The sequence below is a fragment of the Wyeomyia smithii genome, chromosome 3, assembly GCF_029784165.1.
Source record: "Wyeomyia smithii strain HCP4-BCI-WySm-NY-G18 chromosome 3, ASM2978416v1, whole genome shotgun sequence".
Classification (NCBI taxonomy): domain Eukaryota; kingdom Metazoa; phylum Arthropoda; class Insecta; order Diptera; family Culicidae; genus Wyeomyia; species Wyeomyia smithii.
Window position 1 is genome coordinate 61,604,323 of NC_073696.1, and position 20,808 is coordinate 61,625,130.

Below are 20,808 nucleotides of genomic sequence, written 5' to 3' on the forward strand. Positions count from 1 at the left end.
GGTGTCTGTCTTGCGTAGTTCAACTGGGATATGACTACATGATGAAACACTTAAAAATATATACATTACGCAACCTGTCTGGCAACACTATTACTTTTCTTTACACTGAAAAGTTAAGGAATCGTCAACTGAAACCTATGAACTATATTCGCTACACACGAAGGATCGAGTCTGAGCGATTATTGCATTTTTCTAATTCGCACAAGTGCTGATCTGATTTCGCACAAATATTATGTCAAAAGAATGCGGTAATGGTTATCGAGTGAATATTGTGATATAACTTGCAGCAGATTTGACAGTTTTTACAAGTCTTTCGCCAAACAGTAAGATGGTACTATTACTGGTAAATATTTTTTATTGTACTAATTTTTGTCGACCAAAGCTCCAGAAAACATAATTATATGTTTATACATAGATGCATCAAAACTAAGACTTTTCACGATAAGTCAGTATTCTAATTCAGTATTCTAATTGAAGGAAAATTTACGTGAAAGAATCAGAACATACATTTACAGTTTGCCTTATAGTTTAATTCAAATTTGACTCTTTTTGAAGTACGAATATATTTTAATGTACTTCTGCGCTTTCCGGAAGCATTTCCCCTGGCAGCACCGTCTCAGAATTTAATTAATTTAACGTTTTGGTGTGTAATGCGCATATAATTATGAAAAAGTCTAATATGCCATTTTCACCAAAATCGAGAAAACAGTTTCTCGTGATAATAAACATTCCAAACAACATCCCTACGGTAGCCGATTGTCAAAAAATGCGTTTATAGAAGCACCAAATAGGAAACAATTTTGGCTACTATCCAAAATAATGAAAAAATGGTCTAATATATGAGATGTTTTCAACCCGCATGTACACTAATCAGCGTGTTATTACTTCATATTGTTTCAGCACACTTTCGAGATGGTCTTGTGGTCTGGAGTTTTCTGCTTATATTCGAAGTTTTCTATTTTAAACGTACAAGTCAGGTGGCAGGACTCGTAGCTTCCACGAAGTACAGTTTAATGAAGCTGCCTCTTTTCTTCGTGTTTTAAGGGCTTGAGCCTCACGCTTCCGCAATGGTTTGATCGGGGTGCACGGAACATCTGCCTCGTCGACCTTCTCGTCCTTACTTGTACTGCCATACTGTTTCGCCATTTTTTCACAAACCAAACACGACAGAATTCTCAAAATATGCGCATTAGCCAAATTTCACACGGGTTTGCCAACTTTCTTGAAAAACGGGCTACTGCGTTAAAAATGCATAACGGATGGAATTTGGCTGCAGATTTTCCTGTTTGAACTCAACGTCAACGTTCTTGCTATGTGAGGGGTGATTTACTCATTACAAAAGTTATCTTGGACGTTCAGAACTTGTTGTACCGACAAAAACATTCAAATTCCGTTTTTCTCGATTTTTGTCTATGGGCAGTGTAGACCTTACTAACTTTACTACTTTCAACTGTATATCAACTCTTTTTTTTTTAAAGGAGGTTTAAAACGGTGAGTTGTCAACCTGGAAGGAGCGTCAAACATAGTTTCGATCCTCACAAGTTCCTATCTCACACCTCCACGAGTCATATGATCACACTAGACTGCCGGTTGAAACATGGATACAACTGGTTGGTGCTGCCTGGGCTATGTTGTCATCCGAGCTAAGTGAGAAGGTGCGACGCGACCCTGGCGCGTAAATCATATTCCAGCGGTAGAGGAAATGCTTCGCCAATCCGAACGTCTGATCACCAAGATAGTGCGGCTCAAAACAGCGTCTGATCTTCAGGTTAGGAGCGGCTGATCAACGTCCTGGTGGCAGCGTGGGACTCTAAACAAAGCTGACACGATGGTTCCCCAGCGAGACAGGGGTTGGGAAAAGCCCAACGAGCCTCCCCGGAATGTTACATGTTACAGAGATAATACGAAACTGAACCCCTAGGACCTAGGTAACCAAATAAAGACTACAATTGGAAACTTGGGACATGGAACTGCAAACTGCTCTGCTTTCCAGGACGCGACAGGATAATCTACGATGAGCTACATCCACTTCGAAGTTGTAGCGCTGCAGGAACTTTGTTGGACAGTACAGAAGGTATGGAAAGCGGGCACCGGGCGGCTGCTTTCTACCAGAGCTGTGGCACCACTAGCGAGCTTGGAACCGGCTTCATAGTACTGGGTAAGATGCGCCAATGCGAGATGGGGTGGCAGCTGATCAACGCTAAGATGTGCAAGTTTAAGCAAAAAACTTAGTAGCTGTGTGCATCCGCTAAAATCTCTCGGCGGTGTATAACACCAGCCGAAGTCGAAAGCCACGACCGAATATTGAGTAACTGCGGAAGCTGGGGTTGCACAGGAATACGCGCAGCAGCTGGAGGCAGCTCCCGTAAAGGCTACGTGCCGCAACCTGATATGAGCAGGAGCTTGGACGGCAACCTCCTTACGGACGAGTGTGAGGTGATCGAAAGGTGGAAGCAGCACATCGATGAGCATCTGAACGGCGACGCAGTAGAGTCCAAGGACGGTATGGAAACTGATCTTGGTGCACGAGCAGAAGACAACAGGATTCCAGCCCCTTATCTCCTGGAGATGGAGGCCGACTGAAAAATAATAAAGCTGCTGGAGTGGACCAACTTCCCTGCGCGCTGTTGAAATACAGTGGAGAATCACTGGCTAGAGCCGTGCACTGGGTCATAGTCAAGATTTAGGCGGAAGAACGTTTACCGAAGGAGTGGGTGGAAAGTATTGTGTGTCACATTTACAAACAGGGCGTTTGAGTGCAAGTTTTTGAGTGCTGCAATTACCGGGCAACCATCGTTAGAAAACTGTCCACGTGGTATGTGGATGGCCTCCAAGCAGAATGACATTTAACTCTGCTGAAACGTTCAGTAATATTTCACTGTCAAAGCGACGATGGATCTAGTGATGTGTGTAGTTCGGCTATCGGGGACATTCTCGAGTCCCCTCGAAACTTGGAGAGGTTTAAGGCAAGGTGATGGTCTCAAGGAGCAAGGAGGGGCTCTAGAGAAGACAGTGCCAACCTCCCACTCCGAAGAAATCGAGGTGGTCGACGAGTTCGTGAACCTGGCTCACTGGGGGAGCTGCGTTGCCGCAAGGTTATAGAGTCCGCTTTGCCAAGCGTATGGTCGTGGGTTCGAATCGCAGTAGAATCAGGCCATTCGATGACAAAATGGACTTCAAGCATGGGTTCATTCTCAGGCTCCCCACCAGTTAACCTTCCTGTACGCTTGCACCCTTGCGGTTATCGAGCGAAAGATATTGCGTACCATCTTCGGAGGAATGCAGATAAAGAACGGAGCGTGGAGAAGACGAATGAGCCATGAACTGCAGGAGGTGCTTGGGGAGCCATCTATCGTCCACACCGTTAATATTGGCAGGTTACGGAGGGCTGGGCATGTTGTAAGGATGTCGGACGGCAGTCCAGTAAAAATGGTTTTTGAAACCAATCCGTCAGGGATGAGACGGAGAGGTACACAACGGGCAAGGTGGATCGATCAAGTGGAAGACGACCTTCGGACCCTACGCAGACTGCAGAATTGGTGAACTGCAGCCAGGGCTCCGTACAGCGAAAGCCAAACCACGGTTTGGGACTGGTGGGTAAGGTCATGTATGCGTTAGAGAAGGATCAAAATGGGGGAATATGGAGAAGGGAGGTAGGGCATGGGAATAAACCAACATGACTATACGCTTGTCAAAGCGCACTCTGTGAATTTTAGGCAACGAGCTCTCCTTTGCAAAAACGCGAAGATTGGTGGACATGGAAAAGTTCATATTAGAAAAACTTTTTCCCCTAAGATTGCTTATTGATTTGTTCAGAGATTTAGGTTTCTTTTGTCAGTATTGTCAGTTGGAATGCACTGGTGCGGTCTCTTTTTGATTCTCTGTCCAGTAATAATTGGCAAATTTTAAAAGAAATCATCACTGAGTTTCTATTTGGATTCGAGCACCTGGCCAAAACGGATTGTGTATTACGAACATAAAATTATTTGGTTGAGTAATCTTACTCTATGATGAAATACCTAAACCATAATCCGAATAGATAATTAAATATTATAGATATTGTTTCAAATGCATAAGGTTCATCATATAGGTGTTGACCGGTTTGAGAATCGAAGTATTTGCTTTTAATTATTAGTACATGTGACGGTTTTATAGCACATAGTTGGAATAATCATAACATTAACCACTTTTGCACTGAGTGTATCGGTTTAAAAACCCGTACTGTACTTCTAAGTTAGCTCTACATTTTCGCCAACATTATTTTATCATTGAATTGCAACTTCACCTTTTCGCTGCACAAGAAATCTACAATGTAATTAAGTCTGATTGTTTTTTTCTTGAATTAATCACTAAAATCAAAAACAAGTTCGATATCTATTTATATAACTGTCCAACATTTCCTACCGCATACCGGCAACATTTGCTTCTCTTTCCTATTTTCTTTGCCACTCTTTCTCTGTCTAGCATATCGCACTGATTTCGATCATTTCATTCATGAAAGGATTATTGTTGATTCGATGGGGCACTGTACGCTTGCAGTGATTCAGCATACAAGGGTAGAGGAGCCGGGGGCCAACCGAGACAGCCACAACAAATCTTCGTCCGAAATTTGTTCGTGAAATTTACATGAGTGGCAACCGATACCGTCGGTCAAACAACCGAACTCGTATACAGTACTATTATTATGGCTCTACTTTACTTGTACCATCGTCGATCAGTTTCCCGATAGGTATCAACACACTTTCAAGCTTCCCCACCGCCAAATGTTGTTAACCAATGAAGAGGATGCTTCTAAAAGACGGTCATTTTGAGCTGGAAAGTTCATTGTCAAAGATTTTTTATTTGAATTACACAATATTTATTCAAAATACAAAGCATTATTTTCTAAATCCATTAGAATAGAGGGTGACTAACTTTTTAGTGTGAATGTGAACTTCACTTGTAAAAAGTCATACTGTCAAACTCATACTGGCCAGAGTAGTAATAAAACATCGAAAAATAGTAGCGTCTTTTGGATGCCAATAGTCAAGCCTGTAGTACACTCTTTGTCTAATAGTCAAATATTTGACCTTCTGACATAATGGTCAAATTTATTTGACATCATGGTAGTTGTTTGCCCGTGTTTGCCCCATGTTAAAATTGGAGAGTGACAAACAATTATCTTTGACCAAATTTTTATATGTCAAAAAGTGCCAAATATTTGATGCTTGATCAAAGAGTGTAATACAGGCTTCAGTTTTTCTAACACTATTTACGAGAAATTTCTGCTGTTTGTGGTCGAAAACTTTTTAAACGAACTTGGTACGTATCAAAACCATAGACGACACATAAAGGTCTGGCGAAAAACTCAAAAAAAAGCTTATACCGTCGGTTGAATTGACAATATGACGAAAGTTTTTTTCATCAAAACGAGCGGCTGACTTAGAAAAGTTTCTTAGATCCCTGTAGCCCCTTTGTAACGCGACCACTTTTTTTGATGAACGCCCTCGGGCAATCAATGTTTCTCCTATTCAATTCGCCAGTCAATGGAGTCTCATTAAAACCAGCCGAACGGTTTTAGCGTCTCTATCCACTCGCGAGCTCACCCACCCGGTATGTCATCTTGTTAGTTTCGTAAATAACGCTAAACCGGCCACTTTAACCTCGACATTGGTTCCATCATGGGAGCGAGACGGTACAGTTATAGTGTGGCGCGACGGACGGCCCCGAACAACCCATTTTCCGTCGTAGTAAACGGGCCGCGATGACTGGGACAAATGATAGTGAGTCGCATTTGTTCCTTCTTCTGCCTTCCCCAGACTGACTACCACCAACACCATGCGAATCCAATACCCCTACTCTGTAGGGCACACTGAAAACCGTCAAAGTAAGTCAAACCAGCTGGTAATTGGTGCACAGCCAGCCAGTTGCATGAGAGCAAAGTTGAGTGCAGAAAAAAAAAAATCAAAAGCATGCGAGAAAAGCAGGACCGATCATCTTTGTATACCTCTACGAGCGTAACTGTAGTTCAAGTTGTTTACGATACATTCCAGCTTCGAAACCTTTGAGAGTTTATCCTCGTTATCAAGCTACTTCCATCCGGGCTAACCCACCAAGTGCAAAGAGGAAAAGCGAAGGAAGAGCCCTAAGCTGTTTGACCTTGGCCAACATTCAATCCGGTTTGCATGTTTTAATTTATGTTCGACGTGGGTCGGCTCGGTCGGAAATGTATATGTTTAAAATGAAGAGAGGAAAAAAGATCTAATTGATGGTGCGAAGAAAGTTACGAATGTGGCGGCAAGTTTTGGGCTAGCTGAGAGTTGATATCTACCAAGTTTACGATGAAGCATAAAGTTTAACCGGTGTGCATTAGGCTGGAGGGAAGAATTTTAAAAGAGGCAATTACGAATGAGAAAAAAAAAACGAGGAAACCTAGCGGCACTTGACGCGGTGTCAGCGGTGATGCTCTGGAAATTATTCTAGGCGTCAGCATCTATTAACCCTTTGTAAACAATGTGATCTCCTGTGCAAAGAACCCGTTACGAAAAGGTGATTAAAATGCAGTTCACAGATGCTGTAATTGGTGGGAGTAAGTTAGAAAGATGTGAATGTTATTATGACATTAAGATGAACGGTGTTCTTCTCCCGACGATACAAGAGTTTGCTTTATGATCTGTCACATTTGCGGGTGCGTTGCTGTTTAAATGTCTGACAGTTCAGTTGGAACGAAGCATTAAAATGTACGCTAAATCAAGATGTTTATCATCTTTACTTTAGACATAACCTACATTTTATTACCTATGACATTAGGAATGACACTATTTCAAATAAACGTACGTTTTGCCAACATACTATATTTTACTAATTAGTGCCATTTTTGAAAAATTTCATTCGGCGATTCAACTGTATTCTTAAATAAAGAACATTCATCTTTTGATGACATTTCTAATAAAACTAAACGACAATTGCATCGAAATTAAAAATAATAGCTCTGGATCGGTTCACGAAGTAGCATTCAATGGTAGGTAGATAAAAATGTCTCTATAGCAATAAATATTTTATGGTTTTCTTGAATACAAAAACAACCGGCATTACTATTTACAAAGAAATGGTTAATCAGTCGATTCTCCGTGTAATTCAAATTGTTATAAGCCATGTCACATCTCCGCATCGAAGGTTTTGTAAAAGTTTGTCTTTTAACTGTGGGAATGTGAATAAAGTGGAAGGGTTTGAGCCCAAAGTACAGAAATGCAGATTTAATGAAGAACTAATATGATTTTTTTTTGGCTATGAATCATAAAAAATTCTTATTTCAATTTTTTTCCGACTTTAGCAAGGGATTTTCCAGTCCTCACAAACGACATGTTGGTGACCTTCAAAAGAAGATTCATAATAGTATGAAGAATATGTTCTGTAAATGGTCAGAAATGTTTAAGCAAGCGTCGTACAGACGGGGCTTAAAGCCTTATACAAACTTTTAGCAAATGACACAAAGTGGTTTGTTAGAAATATTCTACATTTACATATTTTCAACCTGGTGATATTTATATGAGATACCAGAAACTATTCTAATTTTAATTATGTTGTGTGACAAATTTCTAAAAGTGTATGTTTTGATTGTGACCAACTCCTGAACATTGCGATGCTTGATTTTTTTATTTCACCGATGAAATTTAGAAAAGATTGATTGTGTAGGGTAAATATGTATAAAACGCCCCAGTCCATTTATTCGGAAACACACAAAAAACAAGACATGAGACTATTGGGAATCCGTAGCGGGTCATAGGACCAACGTTCTGTGCAAGTTCGATAATTGTCACTAGCAGCAAAAAATAAACAAAAATCAATTTTGATTTGAGCTGCTTCAGATCTAATTTTTTGCAGCGTTTCCGTAACGTTTTTTCACTAGCGTATAAAGTTTATTACCTGGTATTTGCACTTATATATCTCAAATGAACCTCTAATCAGCTGTATCTAGTGAAGAAACGATAAAAATTGTATAATTCGCTTAAGTATTCAATGCTTTCTGCTACATTACAGCTCCGGGCAATATGCCCCACCGCTAGCCGGGCTGATTTGTTCATTGCTTTAGCGTTTGCTTCTGAGACTTCAAGCGCTGTTTCACTTCGCGTGCTGAGCTGCCATATGATGCTACTGCATGGGGCATATTATCCTGCACCTGGGGCGTTTTGCCCCGGTAGATTGGAAAGCTTGCAATTTTGTCGTATTTTTTAATAAAATTATGGCGGTTTTGTGTAACAGTAATTACAAAACAAAATAATAGCAGTGCATTACCAACTAAATAGTGTATCCAACAGCATGAAAGATTTGTTGTTTGTGATAAACATAGCTACAATATTGACGATGTTCCTTAGGGGGGGGGGGGGGTTTATTATACCTGTTTACCCTACATATAAAGTTATAACACACAAGTTGAAATATAAATATCAAGAGCTATTTTTAAATGCAATCACATTTTCATGGGGAAAATAGGTATATTTCTTTATATACAACGTTTATTTGACACGGCACAATGCATACAATGTTTAACGGAACCAAGTAAAATGGGAAAAGTATGTCGCCAACTTCTTGAAATTTTCATGCGCCTTCAGAAACGTTAGGTTCAGAGTATACTTGAAATTTGGAATATTTTGAAAAAACACGAAAAATTAAATTTATTGCTCTTTTTGAGCAAATGTCTGTTATTATGTAACTCCTGTTTCAATCTTATTTTAAAATACATAATTCAAATTTCCGAGGCAGACGTTTAAATTATATTATGGGTTATTTTCATAACAGGTATGTTTTAGCAATCATCGCCCTTATTTTAGTAAGCCAAACAACTTAAGGAGTTCGTCGATTATTCTTAGTGACTTCCGTAAAAAATATGCATTCCTCTTGATAACGATCACTTCTTGATTCTTCAATAATCTTTTCTTTGTTACGTGATTGAAAAGGATGAATACTAAAATTACGTGGAATTTAAAAAAAAAGACATGTTTTTTTATAACAACATTTGACATATATTTTCTTACAAAAGTAACGGTGACTTAATAGTAACATTTTTCGGTCAAAGCCCGATGTTTTCTTTTTCTGGTATTTGTTCAAACCAAAAGAGATAGACACGTGGTTCAAAAATTATGGACAGAAACGTGTTCTAGAGACTATTTAATCTCACTCATTTTTCTCAGAGATGGCTGGACCGATTTTCATAAAATCAGTGTCATGTGGAAGGTCTAGTTGCCCCATAAGACCCTAGTGATTTTTTTGCAATCGGAATTTTACTCTGCCTGTTATGTTTAAAAATGTGAAATCCAGCTATGAAAAGAAACTTATTCCGATGACTACTTAAACTCACTAACTTTTCTCACAAATGGCTGAACCGATTTCCACAAAATTAGTGTCAAATGGAAGATCTAGCTCATAACACCCTATTGAATAATGTGAAAATCACCAAACTTCATTATCTCAAAAACTACACTCATGATATGAAAAATATTGGTATCAAGTGAACGGCTAGCGGATTACGGGTTACCTAATATAATGATGATTGAACATGTGGTTCAAAAGTTGTGAAAAGAAACATGTTCCGATGACTTTTTAAATTCACTCGTTTTTCCAAAGAAGGCTGCTCTGATTTCAACAATCTGTAGCGTCACCATCAACATCATCATCATCATCGCTATCTTCGTCGCGCCGATGGTTGATGTGACACTCAGAGCACTACAATGACCGTGCTACATTCTTTTCATATAAGACACATTATTGTTCCCGTTTATATCATTTCTACTTTTTTACCAATTCACACACAAAACCGATCTATTGTACCCTCATAAAATTTTAATAAATCTAAACCAATTAGTCTTAGCCTGCTACTCAAACGGAGCACATCTTTTTAAGAGAAACTGCCCAACCAATCTAAGAGACACTAAAGTGGTGACCCCGACGTGATAGGGCACGAAATCGCTGATCTTTCTTTTTGACTACGGGTACCGCGAATCGCCAGTTCGAAGTAGTTTTACGGTCGGTTAGTGCAAACGCAAAATGACGACTGAGGACAATAAAACCATCGTTGAGTCGATACACGCGCCGCGGCTCAATCCGCCCAGCATGGCCGATACGAGCATCGAGACATATTTCATGTCGCTCGAATTCTGGTTCGCTGCATCGGGAATCGGTTCCCATCCCCAGCAGGATTCCCGCAAGTATAATATCGTGATGGCACAAGTGCCACCAAACAAATTGTCCGAGCTCCGGTCGATTATCGATGCCACTCCTACGGCCGAGAAGTACACATACATCAAAGCGAAGCTGATCGAGTACTTTGCCGATAGTCAGCAACGCCGTCTGCAACGTGTTCTGTCCGACATGCCTCTGGGGGATCTAAAACCCAGTCAACTCTACAATGAGATGGAACGGGTGGCTGGCGATTCCCTCGGGGACAAGGTGCTGCTAGACCTGTGGGCGCCCAGACTGCCGCCACATGCACAAACTGCGGTAGTCGCTTCAAAGGGAAACGCGGCAGACAAAACTACCATCGCCGACGCCATTGTGGATTCAATGGGCCTACGAAAAATTAACGTCGTCGAATACAATGGACAAAATTCAGCGATGGCGTCCTCCAGCGTTATGGAAACTGCAGCCATCGATCCGATCCAAGAGTAGAAACGTGAGATCGCTGAGCTCACCAAACGACTCGAAAAAGTGCTGCCCGGTCAGAGGAATGCTCGCGGTCGGTCTCGTTCACATTCTCGTGTAGCTGAGCAGCGAAATTCTTGTCGCGACAGAGAACCATCAGTAGGATTGTGTTGGTACCATCGAACGTTCGGAAACGATGCCCGCCGGTGTCGCAAGCCCTGTTCCAACAGCCGGCAGTCCTCGTCCAACCAGCAATGACGCCATATTGCTGGTCCTGTGGGGGAAATTAGTGAAGTTTCCAACACAGCCGCAATCTATCGCCAAAAATTTCAGACTCTTCTACATCTATGCAAATTCTTATCGATACCGGCGCCGACGTGTCTGTGGTGCCGATAAATATGAAATCAGACAAAGTGAAACCATCAGCAGTAAAATTGTACGCCGCAAATGGGACTGCTATTAAAGTGTACGGTGAGGTGTTAATTAAAGTTAATCTCGGTCTCCGCCGCGAGTTTTTGTGGACTTTTATTATCGCCGATGTTGCGTCGGGCATAATCGGAGCAGATTTTATATGCAACTTTGATCTGTTGATCGATTTAAAACGAAACCGCCTTATTGACAATACTACTCGCCTCGAGTCGGTCGGTTCCCTCACTCTCACTAGCGACTATTCAATAAAGACTTTTAGTGCAGTGTCACCATATGCCAGCATACTGGCAGAATTCCCTAGCATCACCCGGTTAGAACCTCCGGGAACAGTTAGCCAAACTTCGATCGTGCACCGGATTGTCACGACCGGTCAACCAGTTTATGCCAGGCCCCGACGTCTCGCGCCGGACAAACTGGACGCCGCTCGTACCGAATTCGAGCATTTAATGAAGCTGGGAATCTGCCTCCCGTCCAGCAGCAACTGGGCCAGCCCACTCCATATGGTGAAGAAGGCGGATGGCTCCTGGCGTCCATGTGGAGACTATCGTGCCCTGAACGCCCAAACCGTATCGGATCGGTATCCCCTACCGTACCTGCAGGACTTCACCACCATTTTGCAGGGTAAAACAATATTCTCAAAAGTTGACTTGCAGAAGGCCTACCACCAGGTTCCGATTCACCCCGATGACGTTCCGAAAACAGCCATCACGACGCCGTTCGGCCTGTTCGAGTTCTCCTTCATGACCTTTGGTTTACGGAATGCAGCCCAAACCTTCCAACGGCTAATCCACGAGGTCGTCCGAGGGCTGGATTTCGTGTTTCCCTACATCGATGACTTGTTCATCGCCTCGTCATCTCCCGAAGAGCACCGAGAACATCTGTGCCAGCTGTTTCAAAGGCTCAAACAGTACAATCTTGCGATAAACGTCGCCAAGTGCGAATTCAGAGGGACTCGCTGGAGTTTTTGGGACATTTCGTTTCCGTTGCTGGTATCCGGCCATTGCCGGGACGTGTAGAAGCTGTTCAGAACATCAAGTTACCAGCTACAGTGAAGGAATTGAAGAGTTTTTTGGCCATGATAAATTTCTATCGAAGATTTGTTCCTAACGCCATCGGAGCCCAAATCCCGTTGCTGAAAATGACCCCGGGCAACAAACGCAACGATCGTTCACCGCTAGTTTGGACAGAGGAAAATATCGCAGCTTTCGAGCGATGCAAACAACAACTCGCTCAGGCTACTCTATTAGCGCATCCCTCTAAATCCGCTGAATTGTCCCTATGGGTCGATGCCTCCGACATTGCAGCAGGAGCAGTGCTACACCAAATCGTCGATGGTGAAGTTCAGCCGCTGGGATTTTTCAGCAAAAACTTCGATAAAACTCAGCTTCGCTACAGTACATACGATCGCGAGCTGCCTGCGATCTACCTAGCAGTGCGGCACTTTAAGTTCATGTTAGAAGGACGAAACTGCCACATCTACACCGATCATAAGCCGATCATCTTTGCGTTTCACCAAAAGTCCGACAAGGCTTCCGACCACCAAGCTCGCCAGTTGGACTTTATCGGACAAATAACGACGGATATCCGGAACATTGTCGGCAGGGAGAATATCGTCGCCGATTTGCTGTCCCGCATCGGAGCCATCAAGGCCTTGCCTTCGCTCGACTTCAGCGCCCTAGCCGATGACCAGAGGACCGACGATGAACTTCAAAACATTTTGAAAGGTAATTCTAAATCCTCTTTAAAGCTAAAAGCTTTTACAGTTCCAGGCAGCGCAAAACAACTGTTTTGTGATTGCGTAGACGATCGTATTCGCCCATACATTACGAAACGCTTTCGTAATACCGCACTAAAAGCAACGCACAACCTCTCTCACCCTGGCACGCGTGCAACGACCAAATTGATGACAGAGCGATTCGTTTGGCCGAGAATCCGGAAAGACAGTATTTCTTTCGCCATGAGTTGCTTGCAGAGTCAACGTTCGAAGGTGACTCGCCACATACAATCACCTGGGACTCGGTACTCAGCGCCCGACAGCCGATTTTCACACATCAATATCGACATTGTTGGACCTTTCCCTCCAAGTAAGGGCAACCGCTACTGCCTCACAGCCATCGACAGGTTCACTCGCTGGCCGGAGGCGTTCCCAATTCCGGACATGACTACTCCAACTATAGCTGAGGCTTTATTCACCGGGTGGATTGCACGGTTTGGCACCCCAAACTACGTCACGACCGACAAGGGACGACAGTTCGAGTCAAATTTGTTCTCCGAGCTAAACCGCTTGCTTGGGACTACCCACCTACGCACGACAGCATACCACCCACAATCAAATGGCATCATCGAACGGTGGCACAGGACTTTAAAATCTGCAATCCTTTGTCACGATTCCGATCACTGGAGCGAACATCTGCCAGTGATATTGCTTGGTCTGCGGTCCGCCTATAAAGAGGACATCAAGGCGTCGCCTGCCGAGATGGTTTACGGAACCACTCTGCGAATACCGTCCGAATTTTTCGTGGACAATCCGGAGAAACCAAACGAAGCTGAATTCGTCGCTAACTTGCTCAAAGCGATGCGGAATTTGCGCCCGAAAGAGACTGCATGGCACGGTAGTCGAAATGTTTTTGTTCATCAGAACCTACAGTCGTGCAAGACCGTCTTTGTACTCAACGATTCAGTGCGACCATCACTATCGCCTCCATACGAAGGGCCGTTGGAGGTGGTAAGCCGATCAAATAAGTTCTTCAAGGTCAATATAAAAGGGCGGACAGTCAATGTTTCCGTGGATCGACTAAAACCCGCCTACACACCGGAAGAGCAACAACAATTAAATTCTCCTGGCTCAGCCGCTACAACACCCACTACGGATCCACCGACTAGTGTCACTCGTTCTGGTCGACAAGTTGTTACCGCTACCTCTGATGGAACCTAGTCTAGGAGGGGAGTACTGTAGCGTCACCATCAACATCATCATCATCATCGCTATCTTCGTCGCACCGATGGTTAATGTGACACTCAGAGCACTACAATGACCGTGCTACATTCTTTTCATATAAGACACATTATTGTTCCCGTTTATATCATTTCTACTTTTTTACCAATCCACACACAAAACCGATCTATTGTACCCTCATAAAATTTTAATAAATCCAAACCAATTAGTCTTAACCTGCTACTCAAACGGAGCACATCTTTTTAAGAGAAACTGCCCAACCAATCTGAGAGCACACTAAAAATCTTATGTTTGTGTGCCCAAGTAACATTGAAAGTTTTTTTTATACTCCCGACATCGCTGTAATGGCTGTGTTCTTAAATCTACTTTTAAGTAGGATAAATCTCAATAGCTATAATAAAACTATGAAATAACTTTATCACAGCTTCAAGAACCCACACTACAAGAGGGCGTTAAGCCTACCGTCTGCCGGGGTGAGATTGAGCCAAAACGGGAAATGTTTGTATGTTAAATTATTTGAGATTTCCAAAACCTAGTACCTCAAATTCAATACTTTATGAAACATGACATATTTATTCACAACTTAAAATGGAATATAGATAATATCAGTGAACTGTTTCGCTTAAAGAATGTTTCAAAGTACAGGGTGAAAAACATGCGCAAATAACGTTATCCAAAAATGTCCCAGGAAAACCAACCCGATCAAGAAATCACATCAACTTACTGCTCAGTTGGTACGTTAGGATGTCGTCTCCAATATGTTGAGAAAATATTATGCATTGAACCTGTGCCGGCTCAGAAAATAATGTTCCTCCAAACTGTACACTTTTCGAGCCCTTTTGGGGTTAGATTGTGCCAAGCTATATTGAACGGCACAGTGTGCGGAATTCACATTCACGACAAAATTATATCAGTATACACCAAAACATATGCATTGTTTACATAGGGTATGTTTTTTTCCCCACAGCATAAGGTATGTTGTCTAGCTATAGTATTCTTTGAAACAATGACTAAAAGCTTAAGAAGCTCACTGTTCTCAATTGTTAGATTTAAATTTTCAATGATTGATATTACTAATGGAATGTAACAAAATTTTATACTCCAATTCTACATAAACTGATCACTTTTAAAGCGAAGAAGGAGGGTTGTGGGTACGTTTCCAGAGGTTTTGAGATCTCCAATGGAATATACAGTTGTCAATGACACATAATAATTGAAACGAAAAGTCTTCTCAAACTTCATGTCCTAACGTTTTCCCTTTTTAGGCTACCTGGAGACGCCACTATGTGTATAGAGACTGTTTATAAGCCACGTTCTCATAACTAATTACTCTATGTATCAATTTGATCCAGCCATACATTTTTCTATAATTCATATGAGATATAGTTTCTGATCAACCCCCTAAAGCCCCTTAATAGTCCACGTTGTTTATGGTTGTCCCTATACTTACTGTTTTATCATGTTAGTCATGTCGATTATCCGTAGACATACTACTTTTCATTTAACAGGTATTAAGTTCAACTTTTTGTTTTTGGCACAATCTCACCCCATAGAAGGGGTGAGATTGAGCCAAAGTTCATGTATTTTTAGCAAAATTATAGTTTATTGTAACTTAACCATATTTATTGTAGTTGTTAACAAAACATTCTAGAATGCATTGGTGTATTTTGGATCGAATTCTTTGCTTAAATGTGTGCGTTACAAGCTTGAGAACAAAAAAGCATCATTTTTTGGCACAATCTCACCCCGGATGACGGTATATTTCAAAACCAATTATATGAATATACGTTTTAGTCGGCCATCCTTAACACAGCTCTTAGAATTTGTGTACAGTTTGAATAAGAACTTTAATGACATAAAAGAAAACTTAAGATGTCATTCAAAGGATCGCTTGAGGTTATGAAAAACCTGCGTTTATAGGTAGTCACGAGCACAGACACACAAAAATGTGAATCTAAATTGTATGAATTCAATCTTTGGTACAACCACAGACTAACAGACGTAACACTGGAACAGAGCTCCATCGCCACAAAAAAACGTTCATTTCAAATCTTCAATCGAATAACAGTCATCGCGCGAAAACGTCGTCTTGGGCGCTGTCATGCAATCTCATACATATTTTGTTGTTCCCCATTTGACACATGCAGTAACGCTGGCGCTGATGTCAAAATACATGACACAGCGCGAACACGACAGCAGATGGTGCTAGTGTTACTAACGTAAAGTACTGTAATCATCAAAACGAGGATTTAATTGAAAATTTGTTCGACGTGTTATGTCTGTTAGTCTGTGGTACAACTTTAAACCATCATCAAACCATTTGAGCTCAATTCATGATATAATATGCTCTTACTTCCAATAATGAATACAATTTTTCTAATAATACATAATATATTTATGTGCTGGTTTTATCAAGGCCTCTCTAGAAAACTTTCTCCATCACGATACCTTAACAAAACTAAAACCAGAAATACTACTCTTGATCTGCGTTTTATGTGTTTTGAAAAACCAATAAGCTTTCTGGTAGCACGACACTAGGTCAAACGCACTCTGTAGCTTTGTTACCTAATGTTTCTGTCAAAAACGTAAACAAAATCGTTCGGTGTGCAACTTAAAGTGCTGGTTGTGCTTCCTAAGTGAGATAATCAAAGTTGATTAGTGAAGCGCGTGAATCTTTTAGATATTTTCAATGTTTCTTTGAAATACTTTTTAGATACCGTACAAGATTGTGCAGACCGTCGAAAGCGGTCCCAGCTTTTGTGATGTTGTAATGCCGTTGGTGACAATTGACAGAAAGAAAATTTAGAATTTGTAGAAAAGAATTTCTCTTGGTTTTCCGTTCGAGGTTACTACTATTTTTAATCTTTCGCACATATCAGCAATGATTGCAGCTCGCAATTGTAAAGAAATTCGCGATTTTATCAATGCCCTCACGTAAGCCAACAGTGGACCAAACTGTTTTAATGTTGGTTCTAAAGTCCTCCTAAAAACTTGATGGTCTCTAGATACTATCTTAAGACAATGAGAAACCTTTAACACAAGTTTTAATGTAGTTGTAAGGATTAGTTTTATCGTGCAGTTGTATTCCCATTAATGAACAGCGAATAACACATTTAAGAAAAACATGAATCTTACGAGGCATCTGAAAACCTTTCCAAGACGTTCTGAATTTGATTTTTTTTGATGCAGTATGTTGCTGTGTAAAAACTAAAAAGCTTGTTACTTGGGGTGTGAAAGTTATGTTTAAAATATTTGGTGTAGTTTTGCTTTTGGCTACCAGCAATTTGTTATTTAGAGTGAAAAACACATTCTGCAAAAATTATCAAGGTGTGTTTTTTTGATATAGCTGAAAGTTATTTCGATTGCTTTTTAGGCGATGGACATGCAGATTTAAGTAGATTATCTATTAAATTTTCACATCTCAAAAAATCTATGAAAGTTAACGACCCTCAAGATTCCCCCTTGAGTCAAGCTTTTATTTTAAAGCTCGCAAGCATTTCTGTATCATTAATGAATAATGTTGCATCCACAAACGAGAAAAATCTCTCAATAATATTATATGCAAATGATCTTTCATTTTTCGTCTTAAGCCAAGAATGATTCAGTGTTTTTCACTAGGCTTTTTCTAATCATGCTCTATCCAGTTTTACCAAATGTATTGAATTTTGCATTCTAAATTTTTATCTAAATTAAGTAATCCTCTATTATGTTAATTATGTAAAACAATTGCATTTTTATTCTCTGTCTCGTGTCTCACATGCATACCTGCTGTGCTCACTTTGTTTATTGCATTTGATTCCCAGCACAGCACTCAAACAGAGCTAAATAAAACATCCAAGAGAAGGCCCCAAAACGGTCGCAATCAATCACAGTTATTTTACCAGTCAGTCAGTTTACCTCTACCTCGGTTTAAACGATTAAAAAATTCAGTCAATCCAAACGGTATATTACAGATACTCACGGATGATAAAACTTAAGTCGACACGGCGCCTCATCTTGCCCATTAATTACTCATTTATGGTAGTCCGTCGAGTTTGGCTGTTTACTTTGCTGGCCAGCAACAATGACAGCTTCTTGATGGATATCTCCCGTTGCGTTCTGCTGAACAGCTGGTTCCGGGTTGCACCGTTGGTAGCACTAGTTATTGGTATTATTATTATTATTATTATTTTTAATTCTGGATTTCTATCCGGCTTCTCTGTGACTGCAGCAGTCGTTCAAGTTGTTTTGGCACTTTTGATGTGCTTTCAGCACATTTCACTCACAGGATTACCACTTAATTGGTCAGATCATTGTTTCGTCACACTTGGGGAAGCCACGAAAGACATTAACAACAATATACTTTCACTTTATAAAACACCACGGCTAAATAGAACTCTAAAGAATCGAAAATTTTGGAAAATTAAATAATGAATTCACAAAGTTTCAGTGCAAAACACACAGAAGGCAATCATGTTAACGCCCAATTTTTTGGGAGTCTTATTTTTCGCGCGGCCTGGTGTCAAATAGGGCGCGTATGGAGAAACGAATACAAAATAATCATTTTTCCAGTCGGTTAAGTTCCGCTGTTTGTCTTTCTTAGTTTTGTGTTTGGGCCGATGGGGTGAAGTATTTATCACACATTAACAGTTTCGTTAAAACAAGCACAAGCCACATTTGTCTTCATCATCTTCTCGAGCATCAAAGGAGGAAAACGGCACTTGCCCACACCATACATTCATCTGAAAAATTCATTTATTCGCACCCCACGGGAACCGGATTGATTGCGAGCACGCCACACAAAACGCTAACGATGACCGAAAATTAAAAATTCCGATGCTACCGAGCGCCACAATCGGTACTGAATCTTGTCGAACGCGAAAAAAAGCTGTATGAACTAATTAAATCACTGGAGCAGCGAAAAGAAATCAAGTTCGATTGAAAACAAGAAAAAAAAGAGATTTCCAAAGGAGTAACACACTGACTGACATTTACAAGCACACACACTTTCTGTTAGTGCAAGACGATTTGCTAGGGAAAATCGCGTACTGTTCAAGAAAGTAAAAAAAAAATACACAAGCCTTAGCGCGCCACAATCCGGTAAAACTAGTCGTTGCACCGAAACCGGGAGCTGGTTGTACCTGCTTTCTTCGAGACCGCTTAATAACTTATAAAAACTGAATCGAAACTCAAGAGCATGTAGAGTAGTGCGGAGTAAAACTATGCTTAGCAATTTTTTCCACCTCCTTTCGGTGAGAGCGGGCGAGTGAGCATAAGTATCCATCAAACAAACACCGTGTCTTTTTGCATCTTCTTCGTTTGCCACCCAACCCAGCGCCAAACGGAGTGAAGCAGGTGCACGCACCCCACGCGACAACACTTGACGGGTTAAGCGCGTCGAATGTCTCGCGGCAAACAATCGTTCCTCTTTTGCTGGGTCCACTGGACTCCACTTCGAACACCGACCCACTCGAGATGCGCGGATGCCCTGAACAATCGATTGGATGGACTTTACCGCACTAACAACCGTACGCTTTCGAAGTTCAAGTTTAACTGATGATGATTCGCATAAGATTTCTGATGGTGGCTGATGCTTTCATCCCGACTCCGTGGTCCCGCGAGCGCCACAAAGCCGGCATGGCTCTTTCTTCGGCTTAGCATGCTACTTGATTTGCAAGCTGAAGGAGAGAAAACTGTTAGCAAAAACAAAAAACGCGTTGCTCTCACAGCTACTGCAGGTGGGTAGGTACCCCTAGGGTTGCTCAGTGGTTGTTTAGAAATTTATGGTTTGCTGCACGACCATGATGCAATTGAACGTAAAGTTCAATTCTACTCCTCTGTGTTTCCTCTGAGTCATTCATCCTCTAGGATTAGAATATTTATAATTTCTCTTGCATTTAAGATGCGATTTTTTTTCCACAGAATCCGGACAGAATCATACGGTCGACCGTATACCAAAAGAAAACTGGAAAGAATCATAGTTCTATACACATACAATTGTTAAATTTTACAAATCAATAAAATTCAACAAAAAAATTTAACCTCTGGCACTGCTCAAGCGAGTAATGAAAGTTGCAAAACTTTGGCAAAAAAAATTAGAAACTCATTGTTTCTATCCATGAATTATCCTTTATAACCACAGTTAAAAAAATTATAAAAAAAAATGCTATTTTACCTTACTTAAGGGTCAGTAAAAAACACACCAAGTAGAATTCATGTCGAGAATAAGTTTTATTCACTATTCCGTGCTAATACTTCGTCGTATACCTATCCTTTGTTCCGAACGAGTTTCTGCATCTCTCTCTGCTCATCTTCTGGTCTCGAGGCTGGCCTAACAAGCCGAGAGACCGTTAGTGTTAGTGTTCCGGCCTAGAATCGACTAGCTTTGGACAATTACTGACAGGGATCGCATACCAGGCTACTTTGATTACTTCCAATATTTCCTGCTCGCTTTCGGGGTTTTCCATATGAACTGAGTTATTTACGATCTGCCACAGATTTTCAAAAGGATTTAAGTCACAGATTCTCAAAAGGAGTTAAGACTGGCCTGGCCACTCCGTGACGTCGACATTCCGATCAGTAAACAATTTTTTCACAGTTCGTCATAGTCTTGCATGAATTGACATTTTAACGGTAGCCCACTCCACGTACAGTAGCCTGATGTCTTCTAATAATTGGTTTTCGCGTGTACTGCGGTTTAAAGATATAGCCAATCGGGCGATGTAGCCAGTTTTTTTCCATAAGAAACAATCAAGTCAAGCATAAGCACCTTCCTGGTCCTTCTACCACCGAGTCTATGTTCTATAAACCTCTAGATGGAACGGAAA

The 20,808-nt window shown here is 41.2% G+C and overlaps 1 protein-coding gene across 7 annotated transcripts in view; it reads right to left on the reverse strand.

Annotated features, from left to right (window-relative positions):
• LOC129732231 (mucin-4-like) overlaps nt 1-20,808 on the reverse strand; it is a 255,175-nt gene that overhangs the window by 31,764 nt on the left and 202,603 nt on the right. For 2 of the 7 annotated variants that reach the window (XM_055692889.1, XM_055692883.1), the window contains exons 1-2: nt 19,123-19,519; nt 17,964-18,379 (exon numbers count right to left, since the gene is read on the reverse strand). The exons of 1 other annotated variant lie outside the window; for it this stretch is intronic. In XM_055692889.1, the coding sequence (XP_055548864.1) occupies nt 17,964-18,006 (43 nt within the window). In that variant the 5' untranslated portion in view covers nt 18,007-18,379; nt 19,123-19,519. Of the gene's footprint in view, nt 1-17,963; nt 18,380-19,122; nt 19,528-20,808 lie in introns of those variants that run through there. 4 more of the 7 variants (XM_055692887.1, XM_055692885.1, XM_055692884.1 and 1 more) reach the window with 4 other exon arrangements.